General features: G+C 36.9%; 1 protein-coding gene across 19 annotated transcripts in view; it reads left to right on the top strand.

The window, feature by feature from the left end:
• The first annotated feature begins 4,586 nt into the window (after nt 1-4,586).
• Nucleotides 4,587-19,408, top strand: part of acaca (acetyl-CoA carboxylase alpha) — an 84,268-nt gene continuing 69,446 nt past the window's right edge. For 10 of the 19 annotated variants that reach the window (XM_077206443.1, XM_077206441.1, XM_077206437.1 and 7 more), the window contains exons 1-2: nt 4,935-4,950; nt 10,912-11,167. In XM_077206443.1, coding sequence (XP_077062558.1) covers nt 10,941-11,167 — 227 coding nt within the window. In that variant the 5' untranslated portion in view covers nt 4,935-4,950; nt 10,912-10,940. Of the gene's footprint in view, nt 4,797-4,829; nt 4,951-10,911; nt 11,168-19,408 lie in introns of those variants that run through there. The other 9 variants (XM_077206449.1, XM_077206448.1, XM_077206447.1 and 6 more) reach the window with 4 other exon arrangements.

Below are 19,408 nucleotides of genomic sequence, written 5' to 3'. Positions count from 1 at the left end.
AGGAGTTTTCCCACAGCATAAGCTACTTACGCAATAGGAGAGACCTCTCGAAAGGGAACTGTAGTCTATTGTATAAAGCACTATAAAGGTGACTTGATTTTATTTGATCGGAAACATGCTGCAGAGAAAGTGCAATTTATGATGCTACTAACGATAGTGTTTCGGAAACACAGCTAGTTTGTACCTTACAGTAATAAAAGCTGTTTTTGGACTAACAAGGAAGTTTTGGTTTCTGAAACTTACAGGATATTTTTTACAGAACAATGACCTCTTATGTCAAAAGATCATGGAAATTTTGATTTCTCAATTTATGACCCTAAAAATAAGTGGTAGGGACATGTCCTACTTGTAAAAAAATGTCCTAAATTAGACCTTTGGAAACAGCAATAATAAAATTGTGACATTAAACTATCAAACTGATTTAAAAATAGTCCTATCACAACTAATACAAATTCTGCCTTTTTTATGCCTATATAGTTGACTAATGTCTGACTGCATGCTAGTATGGTTTACACTTTGTTTTATTGTGTTCATGTTCAAAATATAATGATATTCAATATTAGTTTAGTTATATCTATTTTTAAATGACTATGTACAAGCAAAGAATATTAGACTTTCTTTTGGCTTTTAACAAGCTTTTTTAATATGTAGGCATTGGGCAAGTGCTACCATGAGAGAAACCAGTTCATGTGAATCACTCAGTGTCACCTGAAGTGTGAAGACAATGCCAGCAGATGGCAGTGCTAAATTAGGTTTTGTCTAGTTCAGTGACATTCTCAATCATGTCTTGGAAATAAAATATATAAAATGGAAACAGCACATACTTCCATTCAGTTGCCATTTGGCAAAAATTAATGTCTCACTACATTTACACATGCTCAAGTGAGGATAAAGGTACAATCTGACATCAAAGTACATGTTGCTACATCTCAGGCTTTAGTAATTCAAAGCAAATAAATCAGGAACATTGATGAAATATCCACCTCATTTTTAGATTAGTCAATAATTATTCTTGTGGAAGTAAAATGACCTGAAGTGGAAGCATCTAACTGGCCAATGATATACCGAATTCTTGCATGCTATTCTATGATAGTATTCTTGAACTATAGCCTAATATAAAATCACTGAAACATTTTTAAAACAGCCTAATTTAGACAGTGATCAAAGACAATTTGTTTGAGAATAAAGTGAAGTAGAGCAGAACAATAAAATAATTGACCAATTAACATAAATATAACTGATAAGATTTTTCATTTCGTCAGTGTTTAACGTCCACTTTAAAAGTACTGCAGTGATAATAACATATTGTTGTAGGCCAACATAGAAGTTAGCATCCCCACTGGCTTTTGGAATATTACAGAAAATAAGTTCCTTGACCAATAAAAGTTTATGATTCTTATAGGCCTATGTTTTGTTTATAATGATAATCTTCATAAATGAACAGCATTTATGAATTTTGAAGCCTTAATATATTTGGCAAAATTAAAAAGCATAAACTGTAAAAACTACACCATGGTCGCATGACTCTAATGTCACCACCCTGTTTTGTCTATTTAAAATAAATTTTCCCTCAAAGTTTGAGTTTGAATAGAATGCATTTATAAACACAATGAGACTGTAAAAGCAGACTAAAGGTGATGATACACAGGGTAACTTTTTGAGCAATGTTGTTGGGCAATATTGCCGAGCGATTGCTGCTTGGGCACTTTCCCATTGAAAATGGACAATAAATTTATATCTGGATAATTTAGATCGGTCGTGGGCCCCATGTCTCATCTGGTTGCCCGTTGACGGCAACATTGCTCAAAAAGTTGCCATGAGTATCATCACCTTAAGTTAGTAGATCTCTGTAGTCTCATTTAGGCAATTGTAAGCAAATGCATTTTTCAAGTAAAACCTTCAATAAAAACATTACTGATTTATGTAATGGCATAGATTAAAACTTGAAAATATCTTGAGCTTATGTTAACGGACCTTATTTTAGGCATTTAACCAAAAATGTATTTAAAAAAAAAACACTGCCTTAAAATTTAATTTAAATCAAAATGGAAATCAAAACTTCTTTTGCATGCTGACTTTAAGGGTGATGAATTAAAATAAAGTGAATTCTGATTCTGACTTTAAATATGTTGCACGCTGTAAACTCATGATTTCAGTGAAATGATTTGCCCATGCAATAATCAAGCTTCTGTGTCTAGATTGCATATGGGCCAACAGATCAAGGTTGTACCTTTTGAAATACTCTGATCAAATCAGCAAATTTGCTTACAAATCAAACATGTTCTAAAGTACAACATGACTATCAACTGCTGGTTGCCAATAAAATGTTAGGGATCTATTATGTTGGGTTGACCAAGGCTGTTATTGTACGAACATGGATTAGGATTTCCCAAAACTAAATTTTGGAATGTTCAGAGTCTCCATTACAAGTCACCAATTCCAACTGAGTAAAAGTCTAGAGTATCTAATTTTAACAATACTTAAGTATTGCTCAAAAATGCAATGAACCAAGGTCGACATGACAGTCCCTTAAACATCTACAAACACTCAAGTTCAGTTAAACTCCAGTGCTCAAAAAGGTCATAAGTAAAACAATATCCTTCAAAAACGTCTCTTCAATATAATGGATAAGTAAAATAATGTTAAGTAAAATGAAAGAGTCAAAGGCTACTTGAACTGCACGTGCTGGTTTCGTCCTCATCACCGGCTGCAGTCAAGTCCTCATCTCATTTATGAAACACCTGCAATTATCAACTACTAGTTAGCATGTGTAAAGTAGCCTTGTTGACAAGTTGAGGAAGGGCAAAACGCACAAGATATGGTACCTTCAATGCAGAGAAGATGGTGATATTGCTTCTTTTGTAGCAGAAATGGTGCAGAAAAAGTTAGGTGCCATGTAAATTGTAATGAGTGATTGCATTACTCATCACAAATGTATTGGAGTAAAGAGTAGGCCTACACTTATTCAAAAATGTAAGTAGAGAGTAAAAGGTGCGTATAGTGAGTTTTTCTTGATAAATAGAGAAATAGGAAAGAAATATAATATAATATAATAGTAAGCATTAATATTAATAGGTCAAGTGTTGACGAGAAAAATGCGTCTTTAGCCGTTTCTTAAAAATGACTAAACATTCAGCAGCTCGGGTTAAGTTAGGCAGGTCATTCCACCAGGGATCAGTCAAGGTAAAATCATTTTTATTTAAAAAATACATAAAAAATTATGTTGTGCCTCTTTGGGATGCCACCACAAGGCGTCTTTCAATTGCAGAACGCAACCTAGTAGTGAGTTTACGTAAAGGAGTGCAGAGCCAATGGTTGTTCTGTAGGCAATCATCAGTGCCATTAATTTGAAAGCTCACTCTCCAATCCTAACCACCGTGCTCAGAGTCGCTCTTGAACCGCAATTGCTGGCATGCAAGCGTACACTAACAAGAGCGCTAAACAGTAAACACTGCATTCTCTAGCAGTCATCAGCCAGCAAAACTCTCACTAGCTGGCCACCGTTATTACACACACAATGCAAGAGTCGTTGTCGATTTATCATAGCAAAAGCGCAACAAAACAATGCTTCACGAAAAATACAGCGAAGATGATGAATGACAAGGAAGTACAAAAAAAGAACATATAGTATGTAAATACAAACAAGAGTTAGTTGTAAGTTGCCAACTGCCCCGCAGCTCCAGAAAATGACACACAAAACCATTTACTCACATATGTTGCAGAATCAAAGCAACCTCCTGTTTTCAGGCCTTTTCGCTTAGTTCTTTCCAGCGCTATTTTCTAAAATTAACGTGGGTCCTAAAGCTCTTTCCTGATCATAACCTTAATTTTCCAGTGATATGAGTTTTTTTTCTTTTGTAATATCTCTCAGCCATCTCTCTTTCTGCAGCCTTTCTTCAAATCTCTCTCTTGATCGTTCTCTCACCCTCCACGTCATACGCCCCTTAATGGTGATTGGCTACATGTTGTTGTGTCGGTCCGACCAACTTTCAAACAGCTTTTCAAATATCGCTTACCCCACCTTTAATTCACTACAGGCTAACGTTATCCTCACCTCACTAAAAGTGAGGGTGTAGAAGGGTATAGCAAACTATAAGCACTGGTCATCATGCCGAACAAGTAAACTCATCTTCTTACTAGTTCACTTTAACAGCTTCTTTTACATCCACCCTCTTAAAACTATCCTAACTAAGACTTTAAGGGAAATGTCATCACGAGTATACGTAGGCCTAATGGTGCAGTGATGATAATAAAACGTGTTAATAAAAAAATGGCCTATTATATGCTTTAGATTATTATTATTTTTTATTTTATTTTATTTTTTCCTTTTTCAGACATTCAGACATTGATCTCTAAAGACAAATACATTAACGCTCCACATCCACGTTTTATTTGCTGTTTTAATTCAACTCAACAAAAGTAGCTTTCAGAACAGTCATGGCAAAAAAACACGTGTCTAACGAAGCGTCAAATCATTGGGCACACCTTCCCAATTATTTGCATGCGTAAACCCGCCCCGACCAAAGCGCGCAATACGATTGGTCCACTGATGCAGCGTGAGTGATTACATCGTGAGGTCAAAGGACGACGTCCAGAAGTAACCCCCCCTCGCATCACACCACCGTGATGCTTCTGTCAAAGAGGCTGAACTACACAGCCTGTACCATTATGCTGCTATATAGCCTATTAGCCATCACCAGAGAGGAGATGGCCTTCAATTAGGAGGGAATTCATTCAATCGATATTGTAACGTCCGTGTACACGCACCAGAATTGCTTGCAGACTCTTGTCTCACGGTGAGTACATAACTTAAGCTTATTACTGGGATCGAGTGCCTGGTAACTGTAGTGCTGCACATGACACTGCACATACTAGATGGATTTATAAAACATCAACAGCGACTTTGGCTGGCGAACCTACGCAGATCAGAAGGCAGGAGTGTTTGTGATGGTATGAAACAAAAAGTGTTTGTGATCGTATGAAGAGTTAGCATGTGTGCTAGGTTGAACCGATTGCACTGTTTATCAGTATAAGTTCAGGCAGTTCCCATGTTTGAAGGATGGCAAGATTATGACTATCATACTGATTGAAGGCAACTGGTTATGGACTATGAGTGCAAATGAGCTCTAGTTAGATGATTAAAAAGGAGTGTTAGACATGGTTGAGGGTCTGCGATCCGCGATGCTGTGCGACTCGTTCGTCAGGTTCATCAGGCTGGATAAGGTGGTGAGGTAATATTCTTTTCACATGTGTCAGCCCTCAGGTAAGTTGCTAAATCAAGGTTCAGTAATCAGACAGGTTCCAATGGAGTCAAACGTAAAATGGGTAACAAACAATAACGCCACTGTTGCAGAACTTGTACTTGTGATTTCGATGATAACCCATCAGGCCCGGCTCCAGATATGAGATGAAAGGTGGGCCAAGTGATATTCCAGGTGGGCCGGTCAGAAGGAGGGGGAGGGGGAGGGAGAGGGGGTATACGGGACGACTATTTAACATATTTTGGAACTATTTAGTAACTTTATATATATATATATATATATAGATAAACATGTTTAACGTGTTTATTTTTACATTCTCTCTTTTTGCATTTGTAATTTTTTTTGACCTCTTAACAGATCTTGTATCAATTAAGTAACTATAGATTTGATAAAAAGGAGCAGATCTTTTAAAATAACTATTTACATCGACTAAAACAAACTTGTTATTACTAACTAAAAATGTTAACATGTTCTTCATTTGTAATATTTTTTTTTGGAACTATTTAGTAACTTTATATATATATAAACATAGGCTATTTAACATGTTTATTTTTACATTCTTTTTTTTTGCATTTGTAATATTGTTTTGACCCCTTAATAGATCTTGTATCAATTAAATAACTAGATTTGATTAAAAAAAAGGGCAGGTATTTTAAAATAACTATTTACATCAACTAAAACAAACTTGTGACAAACTAAAAATAGAAATTTGATCTGAAATTCAGTTTTTCTTAAGAATTATCCTCACGTCTGTTAATATAGTATAACATTACAGATTTTTGGCCATTGTTATTATTTACATTTTTATTTTTACAATCTTATGTAGGCCTATATTTAGAATCTTTTTTTTTTTTTAACCACACAACAGATCTTGTATTAGTTTAGTAACTTTAGATTTGAGGAAAACAGGGCAGGTCTTGAAAAAGGTCTACTCATATAACTATAATATTTACAGCATTAGCTTTCTACTCATTTTAGAGAATTCTGTTACAAACTCATCCATGTCCAGCTCATGTGTTATTGCTTTTTCATGAGCTAAAAGCACAAGGTTTTTTTTCCTCTCATGAAGCATTGTTCGGCGGAATGGTGTCAAAATTCTTGCCAGAGTAGAGAATGAGCTCTCACATGAAGCAGTAGAGACACCCATGACCATAGCAGATACATACAATTTATGAAGACCTGCAAATGCATCTTTGTATTCCTGCAAGAGTTTGCAAACAGCAGAACATTCAGCATCAGATGGAAGTTTTTTGGACAGCATTGGTCTGGCAACAAGAATTTCATTCTGGAGTTCATTTTTTGCAACCCCTGCAAGACTACAGAGAGGCTCAAGCAACTGGATGTCAAGAAATTTGTTAGATTTTGGCATTAAACCTGAGAGGGCGTGCATCAGCTGCAAATTCTTCGTGGAAAACCTGTTTTCTATCTCTGATACAGCTGTATCTAGTATGTTCAACATCTGTCGTCTCAGAGCTGCAGTGGCACATTCAGAACCTGACTGCCCTTCTTGCCCTAAAGGTGAAAAAATGACAGAGTCACCATAGGAGGGATTCACAGTCCGTTGACGTTTTGGTGAGGGCTCAACAGTAGACATGTCAGCGCAGTACTGCTGAAATTCACTTTCATTTTCTCTGAGATTTTTCAGTACACCAAGACATCCCTGCACAACTTCAGCTGCACTGCACAAATCAACATGGTGAGATTGTAGGATGCCATTTGCTGGTTTTAAAATGGCGAGAAGATGTATCAGAAATTTGCCAATTTTAAAAAAATGGCGTCGCTTCAGCTGAGAGAGAAGCCCAGAGGCTTCTTTTGCAAGGTCAACTGATGCATTGTCATCATTGGAAACCTTAAAAAGAATGTTAAGAATTACTTCCTCATTATCCACAACACATTTTGTGACTTCATAATGACTTGTCCAGCGGATTTCCAACAGCCTCTTGAGATATGGGCAACTGTATCTCTGAGAGACAAAATGATGCCTGAAAAAAGAGTGCAGGGAGCCTGACAAGTCAAAGAATCTTTTGGCACAAGGTTCACTTTGAATCGCATGTATGACAGTGAGGTGAAGCTGGTGATTATAGCAGTGGATGTAGGGGATATGCCTGCCCAACCTTTGTTGTAATAAAGCCTGAACACCACCTCGCACCCCGCTCATCACTGATGCTCCATCATAACACTGGCTCATTATATTATCAGCACTGTATCCTGTTTCAGACAAGTGTTGTAATATTTCAGTAGTGATGTAATCTGCATCAAGCTGCTGGAGTTCTAACAAGCCAATGAGATGTTCCTCTGGCACACCATTGCACACAAAACGAATTATAACGGACAAATTTTCCGTGTTGCACCGATCCCTTGTGCCATCACTTTTTAAACAGAATGCAGCTAAATCAGCAGTGTCATATTTCTGTTTTATTTTTTTCAGAACCATGGATGCCAAAATTTCAATCACTTCATTCTGGATGGTTTTGGAAGTGTACTTTGCATTTTGTGGGATACCTGATGTAATGTCAGCGAGGTATTTATCTTTTTCCAACGTGTATTTAAACAACTTGGCAAAAAGCCCCGCAGCTATGCAATCTTCTTCACTGTCACATGTTTCACAATCCCCGCGTAGTGGAAGCTCATTGACTGCTAAAAACTTCACAACACCTGCCATGCTTTTTATGTAATAGCGATTCTTTTCTATCTGTTGTGGGCCGAGCAAACATGCTACGGTTTCCCCCGACACTTGTCGGCGGCAAAACTCTGTCCATGAGGTCGAGGCTTGTAAATGAGCTTGACTGCACGCATGTTTTTGAAGACCGCGGTCACGTTCTAATGCTGCTTTCCAGTTTCGAAAACCTGTCGAAACGAACGTGTCATTTTCAGAGAAAGCAACACCGAACACTCGACACGGAAAACAAAAGCATGCATCGCGATCTACAGAATATTCAAGCCACGGCCGTGACTGATACCAAGCGGCCGAAAAGCATCTCTCTCTCCCTCCAAAAAGAGTTCGGGGGTACGATTTCAGAACCGGCTGGTAAGGATTTTCCCTGTTTAAATCATTTGGGACAGAATTGCTGCATCTTTGAGTGGGTGTATTTGTGCTTTTGACACCAACAGAAGCTGCTGATGAACTCGACTCATCCATTTCTTCGACCTCATTGCCGCAAATGGATGAGGAGGTAGTTGTGTCCTGGAGACCTGAAGTAGTTTTCATTTGTCCTTTCGGAACAAGAAATCTGTGCATTTTATGTTTTATTAGGCTACTAGAGTGTGGTAATCAAGTTCACTAATTGTAATAGTTCTTCTAATAAAGTTCATTGGCTGTTACTGTCGTTATATTGCTTCATAATTCAGCACGTCCGTTTACCTCAAAGGTTGCGAAGTGAATGAGCTAAGTCTGTCTCGGAGGGAAAAAAAGGAGGGGGTTGGGTAGAAAATAGAAAATAACGTATCTCGAGCTGAATTGAATATCGCACCAATTTTGTGATTGGCTGTTATGTGGTGTGGGGCCAGGGTGGGCCAAGCTTCTGATTGGGTGGGCCAGGCCCACCGTGGCCCCCCCGTGGAGCCGGGCCTGTAACCCATGGTGCTTTAATTGCCATGCTATTTCTAAGACTAGTACGCGACCAAAAACATAACAAAATTATGGTACCATGTCCACAGAGCATCACTTACAAATAAGTACCAAACTTTCCATTACTTGGAGGAAGTACATCATATTACATACTACTTGGAGGAAGTACATAATTTTAACAACCTTCTATGTAAATATCATGGTATTTGTAGTATAAGTCATGGTGTGTCAATGTTGGTGTTAATTGAGATAAAGTAAAATATGAATATTAAATGGAAAACTTGAAAAATGTTGCCTTGGAAATAACTGAGATAAAGTTAACATGGTTAAAAAATACTTATAAAAGAAGCATTTATTAGTCTTAGTTACTGTTAATTTCGACATCTACTAATACATAATTAAAAGTTGAAAAGTTGTAAAGTTGTATCTATTTAGATTATTTAATGGACCTGAGCTAACATGAACTAACAATAAACAGTTGTATTTTTATTAGGCTGTCTAACGTTAACAAAGATTTATAAATACTGTAATAAATGTATTGCCGATTGTTAAAGTTTGCTAATGCATTAGCTAATGTTAAATAGGCTTATGAGCTTATTGTTAAGAGAAATATAAAAAAGACAAAAGCTCTTAACAGAATTATAAAAACAATTTTTTTTAAATAAAAACTGAAATTATAAATACTAATATATAATTAATACATACTATAATAGTAAATAAATAAAACTAAAATTACACTGTTCTAGTACCATGGTATTATTTATAGGACTGTCTTATGTTACTGCAGTTTTTCTTTTCTAGTAAGGCATGACTTGGATAGTGACTGTTACACATATTTCATGAATATCAAGCAAGTTCCAGCATGCATTTCTTGAATGTACCTTGTTGAATCAATAGAATGCATGGTCACCTATTTGTCAGTCATATCTTGTATTTAATAACTCACAATGGCACTTCAATGACAAAAAAATGATGATAATAAAAAAAAGAAAAATGAATATGGTAATCATTCAGTTCCAATACATAAAAATAGCATGATATTACCATGTGATACTAGTCGTTCAGTAAGACCTGATCTGTCATAGTGAGTTTGCTTTTATTAAACTTGACATGAATTGGAACTCTGAGTCTGAAAATCTATTTTCTAAATGCATCTTATTATGAACCACTTCATGCATTGTTTAATTTAAGAACATTTTTGAGCTTGTAATTTAAAAAAATAATATTTTAAAAAATCCGGCAAAAAATTTACTTCTCCATTCATTTTTTTTAAACATCGGCCTTTCTTACAATTGATGGGGAAAACCAAGTCCCGACCCTACTTTTTTTTTTCTTTCTTGTTTTCAATAATCTGTTTCAGTCAGCTGTATGTCATGGAAGAGAAAATCTGTTGCTACCAGTGTTTGGCAAATTACTCTAAAAAAGTAATTAGCCTAATTACTAGCAAGCTAACATATGCAACAGTAATTAGATTACAGTACTAATTACTCTCTCTAAAAAGTATTGCATTACTTATTGCTAATTCTTTTCTAAATCCCATATCAACCAATGCAAGGATAGACATGAAAATGCTCTTTCAAATGAGTAAATTAAAATTGCATTAACTATTTTTGAACTGACCAAAGTATTTAAATGGAGAAGGTTATAAAAAAAAACATTTTTCTTTTTTAACATAAGATGTTAAATCCACTGGTTTTATATAGGATTGTTCTATAGTCTATACAGTATGTAATGCAATTACATCAGAAGTAACTAATTAAATTACAGAAAAATTAAGAGTAATTAAGAGTAATCCCTTACTTTACATTGTCAAGGCAAACGTAATTAAATCACAGCAGTAAATTAATTTGTAAAGAGTTAGTCCCAATACTGATTGCTGCTTTTTATTGTTACATTGTGATTAAGTAAAATGCAAGATACACATTTGCATCACATTATCCTTGTTTTTGTCATATGATCATTGGAAAAAAATGTTTATTTAAGTAAAATATGTAATTAAGAAATCATATTTTCTTGTAGTAACATTTCCGTGGTTTTAAAGACTTGAATGCAAACAAATGGATCTTTTTCTCCCTCCCATAGTGCTTGCAGCCTGTCAGCGTGGCCTACCCATGGCAGATCAGGACTCCACCGAGAAGAAGCTTCCAGCTGTGGCTGCACTGCACTCTCACTTCATTGTGGGCTCTGTGTCCGAGGATAATTCCGAGGATGAGACCACAGGGAAGCTGGACCTGCAGATAGAGGAGAATCCACGCTCCCTTTCCCCCTCCTCTGTCAGTTCAGACAGCACTTATGAGATGGGTTTTGACAGCCTGGATGGAGCCTTGCTCAATATAAGGTCAGAGATGCTTTGTGCCCTTTGTTTGCAGTTATTGTGACATGGATGTCCACTTTCACCAAGTCTGTATCACGCTTTCTATGTCTGGTGCTTGAGATCTGATAAGACTAGTACTGGTTGTCTAAATAAGTGATTACATTTGTTAGCTTATGTGTGACGGAGGTGTTGTGCAAAGTGGTGGCTTGAGTACTATGTCCATCAAGGTTCATTTGGGTTCATCGCTTTGCTGTGTGAAAATGTACACAAGCACCTCTCTGTGAGTTTGGTTAACTTCGGTTGCACTGCCAGGCGTGGCAGTGTTTTGCATCTCTATGCCCACTTGGGTCTTACATAGACGTGTGTGTGTGTGTGTGTGTGTGTCTGTGTGTGTGTCTGTCTGTGTGTCTGTGTGTGTGTGTGTGTGTGTGTGTTGCTTCAGGAATAGCTTGGAGTCAGACTGAAGGCTGTTTTATGTATTCTGCAATAGTGGTATTTGGACTGTTGGCAAGAGATTTTAAGTTCAGTCCCTCATAGAGTTCCAGGTCCAAAACATGATTTTACTGGTAACTGCAGTTTACTATCCAGAACTTTTCCTGTCGTTACAGTACTTCATGCAAAATAATTTTTTTTAATGTCATTTTTAAAAGTTGGAATTAGAGGCAAAATCTTTTCTTTTTTTTTACCTTTTATGGCACATTTAATACTGATGTTTTAATTTAATTAATTGAAATATATTTTGAGTGTAATCTAATCATGAGAAAGAGAGAGAGATTTTTTTGTTGTTGTTGTTGATAATGATAATAACCACAATTTGACTATTTTTATTCTCAGAGTATACAATTAACTAAAATATATTCAATAAATCATATCTGACAAAAAAAACGTTATTCTCTTGTTTATTAAGCAAGCTAAGGATGGTTGTTAAAACATAAAATCAGCACAAAAAACAAATGCAAATGATCATTGTAAGATAAAACTCTCCCAGAATGTATTTTTTTTTTTTGAGCTGCTGAGAGTGGTTTCTTCACATTCAGTGTTTTCAGAGCTCCTCTTCGCAATACTAGAAAGAGCTGGAATAGAATATCATGAAATATTAAATTTTGCATAGCCTATAGTTAGTAGCAGATTAAAAAATTACTGCAGAGACATTTGATCGATTTGAAACTGCCCATTAAACTACAAAGACATGGGTCTTTGCCACTTAGGTCTAAACTCACTTAGGTCTAAAGTCACTTTCTATTTTTATTATTCTATTTGTGTTTTATTGCTACTATGAAAAATAATTAAACTTGTCTATGGAGAGTAAAACTGCCCGCTTTAGGTTGGGGAACATGTTGCCACCCATTGTCACTGGACCACTTGCAGACACTTCTGGCAAATCTGCTGTTTTTATGGACCTTTGTGAACATGCATCATTTATTTAGTGAAATAATAAACTCATACTGCTCCTCATAGTGTATTTTTGTGTTTTCTGATTTTATTTACTGGTGATTAAATTACGATTATAATACGTCATGCCTCAGTGTTCAGAGAAGTGTTATAGGACAGGGGTGGCGCTTCTGATACTGCCTGAGTGGGTCCCCAAATCACTCTGCTATTGGTCAAGGGCAGGGGCTGTGGTGGCATATGCAAATTAAAGGAATCGTTCACTTAAAAATAAAAATCCTGTCATCATATACTCACTGTCAAGTTGTTTCAAACCTGTATTTTCTTTCTTCTGCTGAACACAAAGGAAGATATTTTGAAGAATGTTGGTAACCAGACAGTTGATGGACCCCAATGACTTCAATAGTAGGAAAAAAGTCGAAAAAGTCAATGGGGTCCATCAACTGTTTGGTTATCGACGTGGTTCGAGACGTTCCAGTCCTTCCCCCTTAAAGGAGCACTTCACTTACAGAATAAACATGTGACACGGAGAGGGATGCATATGGAGAACACTGGGGTGTTCAGCCCGCAGGGTGGAAAGGTGGCTTGCCAAGGGAAAGACACATGCTCAGAGAGGCTTACAGTGGAAATACACATGTGGGGGTCGCCCAGAGGGGGGACCATGCACACAGAGGCACCTAGCCAACGCACAGGCAATAGACACTGGCGTCAACGTCAGCAGTGCTGGAGGAACTCAGGGCTTGTCGGGGAAGCTCACCTGAGGAAATATCGCACGTATGCAGTCCGTAGAGTGGAATGGCGAGCAAGCGAAGACACCTGAGCAGGTACAAGTACTGGCTCGTTGAAGCGAGTACACGAGAGCGAGTTCTCGGAGATAGAGAATCTGGCGAATGTGTGGGTGTCGCCCAGCCTGCAGCTCTGAAGATGTCTGTTAGCGAGGCGTCATGCGTTAGAGCCCAAGAGGAAGCCATACTCCAGGTGGAGTAGGCTGTCACACCAAGGGGGCATGGTCGACCTTGCTGATGGTATGCTAAGCAATGGCGTCCACTATCCCGTGAAACAACTTATGCTTGGAGAAGCCTTTCCCTTCAGCTTCCCACCAAACAGACAAAGAGCTGGTCTGAGGTCCTCAAACACTGCGTTCTGTCTATGTAGGCAGGAGCGCGTACTGGACAGAGCAGTGCCAAGGCTGGGTCTGCCTCCTCCAGGGGCACCGCTTGCAGGTTCACCACCTGGGTGGGCACATATCTAGGCCGGGGTCTCAGGAACACGTGAGAGTGGACTTACCCTCGACTGCGTCATGATGTGCTGCGATAGCGGCAACATATACTTTCAGGGTGGAGGGAGACAGCCTTCGCTCCAACCCATCTTGCTGGAAGGAAAGCACGACACTAACCGGGCATCTCCGGGGGTCTTCTCGGTGAGAAGAACACCTGTTGACGAAGAGGTTCCACTTCAACGCGTAGGCATGTCGCGTGGAAGATGCTCTAGCGGAAGTCATTGTAGCCACCACCACTGGTGGTAGGGTACTCAAAGCTGCCTCGTCCCGTCCAGGAGCCACATGTGGAGGTTCCAAAGATCAGGACGAGGTTCCCATAGGGTGCCCCGTCCCTGAGAAAGAAGGTGCATGCCCCCCCTCCGCTGGGCTCTGCCCACTTTTCCAGCATTTTTCAAATATTGCCAGTGGGTGGAGTCAGGTTCTGACCAGGGGTTTAGTTACCCTTTAAGGATAATACAGTAACCATGGTAAATGGGCAATACTAACATAAACTGTTAATAAAACATAAGGACATTGATCCCGATGTATGGAATGAAGGTAATGGTTATGCAATTTATTGGTACATGTACGAGTCTACATCATCGGTTTCAGAGCTTTTCTCTGCATTTATTCATGAGAATGAACTCGTTTAATCCAATCACTGCACTGTATTATGCATGAGATCCCATTACAGAGGAGAATGGAAATGCCACACAAGACCGCTTGAACGCGGTTCATTCACCTGCCTTTTCAGCTTTTCGTTGGGATACATGTGCTGTAAGTGTATGTTTCCTCAGTACAGTAGCACAAGTGTTGTTTACTTTGCACTTTCCCCGTTATGCGGTCAGAGCTGAAGTTTGACTACCGCATGGAAAATATGACTAACAATATTTAAAATGTAAGAACCAGGGTGTTTCCTCCAAAGAGGCAAGGAAGGCAGTGCCTCATCAAAAATGTGATGAGAAAATAATCCATATTACAAAAATAAAAGAGCACAAATATTACAAAATATGATATTAAAAAGAGTATAAATCACTCGCTTTTATAAAGTAAGCAGTCTGGATGATTGGGGCGGGGTGACACGTATCGCTCCGCTTACACCCAGTTTAATTGGTTTATAACACATTAGATCTTATTGGCATAGACGGCTTGAAGCATTAGCATGCGCATTCCTTTATGTACGATTTTATGAATGATCTACTGCGCTGTTTGTTTGGCCATACTACAGAAATATGAAGTTCTAACCATGACGATTTAAGTAACAATCAATTAGCTAATGTTTTGATGAACTTAAGACGAATCAAGTTACTGTAGAATGAAGTTTCTGTGAATCGCTTCAGGCAGAACGCCGTGTAATATACATGCTGCTTTACCGGGGGAATGAATTCTTAATTCGTGGCCATGATATATAGGCTATATAGAACTAGATATATCAAGTGAAGTCAAATTTATTTGTATAGGCCTCTATAAGCTTTAATATTGAGCAGTTTTAGGGCTGGGCGATATCACAAAATATGTTGCTGATATAATTAATACACCCATTGAGATTTAGCTATATTGTATTTCTACATTTACCCAGCAGATAAGTGTCAGTGCCACTTTTAGTGAGCAGGACTGCATGAAATAACTGGCATAGGAGAGATATTTTCTATAGGCTGATAGAAAATGTTACGCATGTCATGCAGGGCTCCGTAAATTTTACATAATTCATTTAGGCTTCCTATTTCCATTAGGATCGGTGGATAAAGAGAAACTCTGTATTTTACACAAATTATGATAATTACAATTACATAACAAATTATGATATTTCAGTAAGACATCGGATAAATCCGAAAGTGTTTTTGATTTTTTTTTAGCAAAACCACTGTGACAAATTAGACAGTAATAGGCTACCAAATAGCCTACAAGCCCTGATCATACTTGGGGTTTGTGCGTACAATGAGAATAAAAACCTTGCAATGCTTAAAAGTGAAAAGATACATCTTTGCATTTTTTTTTTTTTTTTTTACTAAAACAGATATTATTATGTCGATTTATAGCAAATATTATTATTATTTATGTGCTCAAGTGTGTATTTAAGCAATAAATGTTATCAATTCACTACTGGGTATTTTTATTTATTTTTGAAGTCCTCATGTTATATTGCAGAGATTTACAGCTGTGATTTATTTTGTATTTTTTATATAGTTATGCAGCTATATGTGAGTGTTAATATTTGAAACTATTTTCACCCCGTACATAGATTATAACATGCACACACAATGCGGGGTTGGATAAATAAATAATTGGATTTTTAATACCTGATGTCAGTCACAGATAGTCGGTTGACACTTATTTATGCCTACTAAAATAGGAACCTTTAAAAACTATAACATAGGCCTATACAGAACCAATAGTCAAGTCACCTTCATTTATATAGCGCTTTTAACAATATGGACTGTTTCAAAGCAGCTTTATATATACAATATATAGGCCCTCATATTAACTAGGAAATAAGGAAACATGAGTTTGCCATTAAACATTTTATTTGCACTTTGTACAAATAATGCAACCATTGGACAACAAAAAACGTTGTGCTTTAAAGTGTAAAATCAGCCGCTTCCGTTCGGGTTTGTCCGTTGTCTTACTTTGATACAGTGAGTGAATTATCATAATTTGCGTAAAATCCCAAGTTTGTGCTGAATCACCGATCCTGATGGAAATATGAAGAAGCCAAATGAATGACAAGCTAATGTAAAACTGCTCTATTAGCCTGAAGTACCCGGATGTGCCGTCACATAGTGCTGGATTCAGAATCTATTCTTTGTCTTAAGTACAATACAACTTTAGATAACAGATCCTAACTAAAATTACCATGATTACTAAACAGATAATGAGATACGATTAGCGTTAGCACTTAATATTTCTTTAATACGGCCAAATCATTCACAAAATCGTACATAAAGGAATACGCATGTGCAGGCTTGAAGCGTCTACGCCAATACGATTGCTATATTGTAAACCAAAGAAATTGGGGGTGAGCCAATGTGTCGCCCCGGTTCATCGTCCAGACTGCACTCTTGGGTCTCTCTTGCCTCCCCTGTGCCCATTGACGTTTAACAGACCCCCTAAAGCGTGCGCTGGTATTGCTGGAGTGTAATTGAGAATTAATGGAGGACAGTCACGTGAGAGGAGGCAATGCATCCATCCCGCTATGATTGGTTATGATTGGGTACAACTGGCTTTTTTGTTAAGGTGAAAATGAAAAGGTACATCTTCGTGTCTGTGACCAGTGTTTACCGAGCCTGATGATTACTGATGATCTGAAAATAAGTTTGACTATTAACAAGAACACCTGAAAATGAGAAAAAAAAAAGTATTGTTTAAATTGTTACTGCCTTTAGTTATTATTTTGGAATAAATGAAAAAATGCTTAAAACACTTATTTGTTTAGATTTGTACTTGGCTTTAATACATGGAACATTAATTACAGTGATAATGTAAAAATACAAAATAAAATTGTATTTGGTTTATTTCACTGGAAAATGTTCAACATTAAGTGTAGGTATAACTGGGACATAAATTTACATTTGATTTATATAAAAAAAAGGTATTTGCCTCCTTTCCTGATATCAGTTTATATCCGCACCGGAGCAAGAGTGTTTGAAGTGTTTATGTACATATTTCACATACACTCCTGCTGCACACATGAACCAGCACCGTAAATGCGCACATATTTCATCATGTCTTCTACAAATAAAATATATGTGCAATGACATGATGAATCATTCTGATACACAGAGACGATGATGTAGACCGGAAATTCAAAGAAGAATGGACAAAAAAGTAACTATGCCTTTATTCTTTCTGTCAAACTGATGTATGTCATTTGTTCAGAGATTGTAGTGCTCGTAAACATAATGAAAATATTATTATAGGCCTTGTTCATTTTTCATATAGACCAATAACTATTAACAATAACAACTTATAATGCAGATTTGTTGATATTTCTAAGAATAGTTTGTTTGATTTGTTCATTATAGTTGCTTGAATTCTGAAATAATTAGATTTTTGTGAGTTTGTTGTTATTTTTTTTTCTCCTTTATTTATATATTAATTTGTTTATATAATAGGGCTGTGCAATTAATCATAACTGATTTTTCGAAAACAAGATAATAAACGACGTAAAACGATTATTATCCCGCTGCCAGACTGAGACTGAGCGGAACATGCATAAGCAAAGTATACCCTGTGCTTCAGATACATGCCTGAATGGTCAAATAGCTTACACACAAATATGTCGAAATGCCATTTTGGTAAGAATCTTCGTAAACGCAGTCAATTATGTTTTAAGTGAATGTAAACAGTTGTAATGTAAACAAGAAAATGCATGTGTAACAGTATATTGGATCTGTGCAGCGCTTCAGCTGCTGCAGTCATTATTGTTAATCAAACAACAAAAGACAAAGATAAAATCACTCATTGCTCTTGAATGAATAAACTCTATTTAATGTGGATTAATGTATACAGCAGTGTTATTTTATATGATTACTTTATTCAATTTCTGTTTAGGCTATTACTGATCTGAATACCACTGTTATTGTACATCTTCCTGAAAAACCTAAAGCACTGTTTATTTAATTTGTATTTTTGTTATATGGATTTTTTATTTTGTTAGTTTCTTTGTTCTTATTGACTGTTTACTGTTGTCTTTTTAAACTATTTTTAGGACTTTTTACTTAGATTAATTCACCTAGTATTAGTTTTTGCTGAAGTATCGAAAATTGTGAAATTTTACTGACATTTAAAATGACTATGTCATGAAATAAGACTTTGATCATATCACCCACCAATAGTGATGCATCGAAATGAAAATTCTGGGCCGAAACCGAAAATTTAGGATGCACTTAGCCGAAAACCGAAACTGAAGCCGAAAATTGCTTCTTTTAAAAACTTAAACTAATATATATATATATATATATATATATATATATATATATATATATATATGTATATATATATATACACACACACAGTACAAAACCTAAAATATTTTTAACAATAACTATAAATAATAATACAAAATAATATTATTCTTCAAGTTTTATGTTCAATAGTTTTTTAACAGTTGTGCTAAAAGATCCACAATTATCTGAATAACTGCACACAAAATCACAGAATGGCAGTGGGCCTCTATTCTGCTGCTGCATGTAAACAATTTTTTACTTACATTTTAAGTTGCTGTGCAAAACAACAGTGCAAAAACAGCACTAGGACTTAATCCAAACTCAAACGGTAAACAACATGTAAGCCTATGTAGACTTAGGAAACACAGTTGTGCAGTGCTACGCAAATTTTAATGTAACTGCTTTACACACAGAAAATTGGACTGGGGGTTTTACATGCGCTTCATGTGGCACACTAGCACACACACGCAAGGTCTCTCGCTCTCTCTCTGTCTGGGGTGCGCGCGCTACACGGTTTGGAGCACGAGCTCTTGCTCGCTCGCTCTTCCGAGAGATTTGAACTAATTTACGGGCATCAGGGAGCCGCTATCAATATGAGGGAGACATTCCTATCTTTGATAGGCAGACGCGTGATAACAGCTTGACCTTTGTGAAAGCTAAGCGCTTGCGCAC

The sequence above is a fragment of the Siphateles boraxobius genome, unplaced genomic scaffold, assembly GCF_051911475.1.
Source record: "Siphateles boraxobius isolate OS27281-9 unplaced genomic scaffold, OSU_SipBor_1 56, whole genome shotgun sequence".
In the NCBI taxonomy this organism is placed as follows: domain Eukaryota; kingdom Metazoa; phylum Chordata; class Actinopteri; order Cypriniformes; family Leuciscidae; genus Siphateles; species Siphateles boraxobius.
This window is presented reverse-complemented; position numbering and strand designations above follow the sequence as displayed.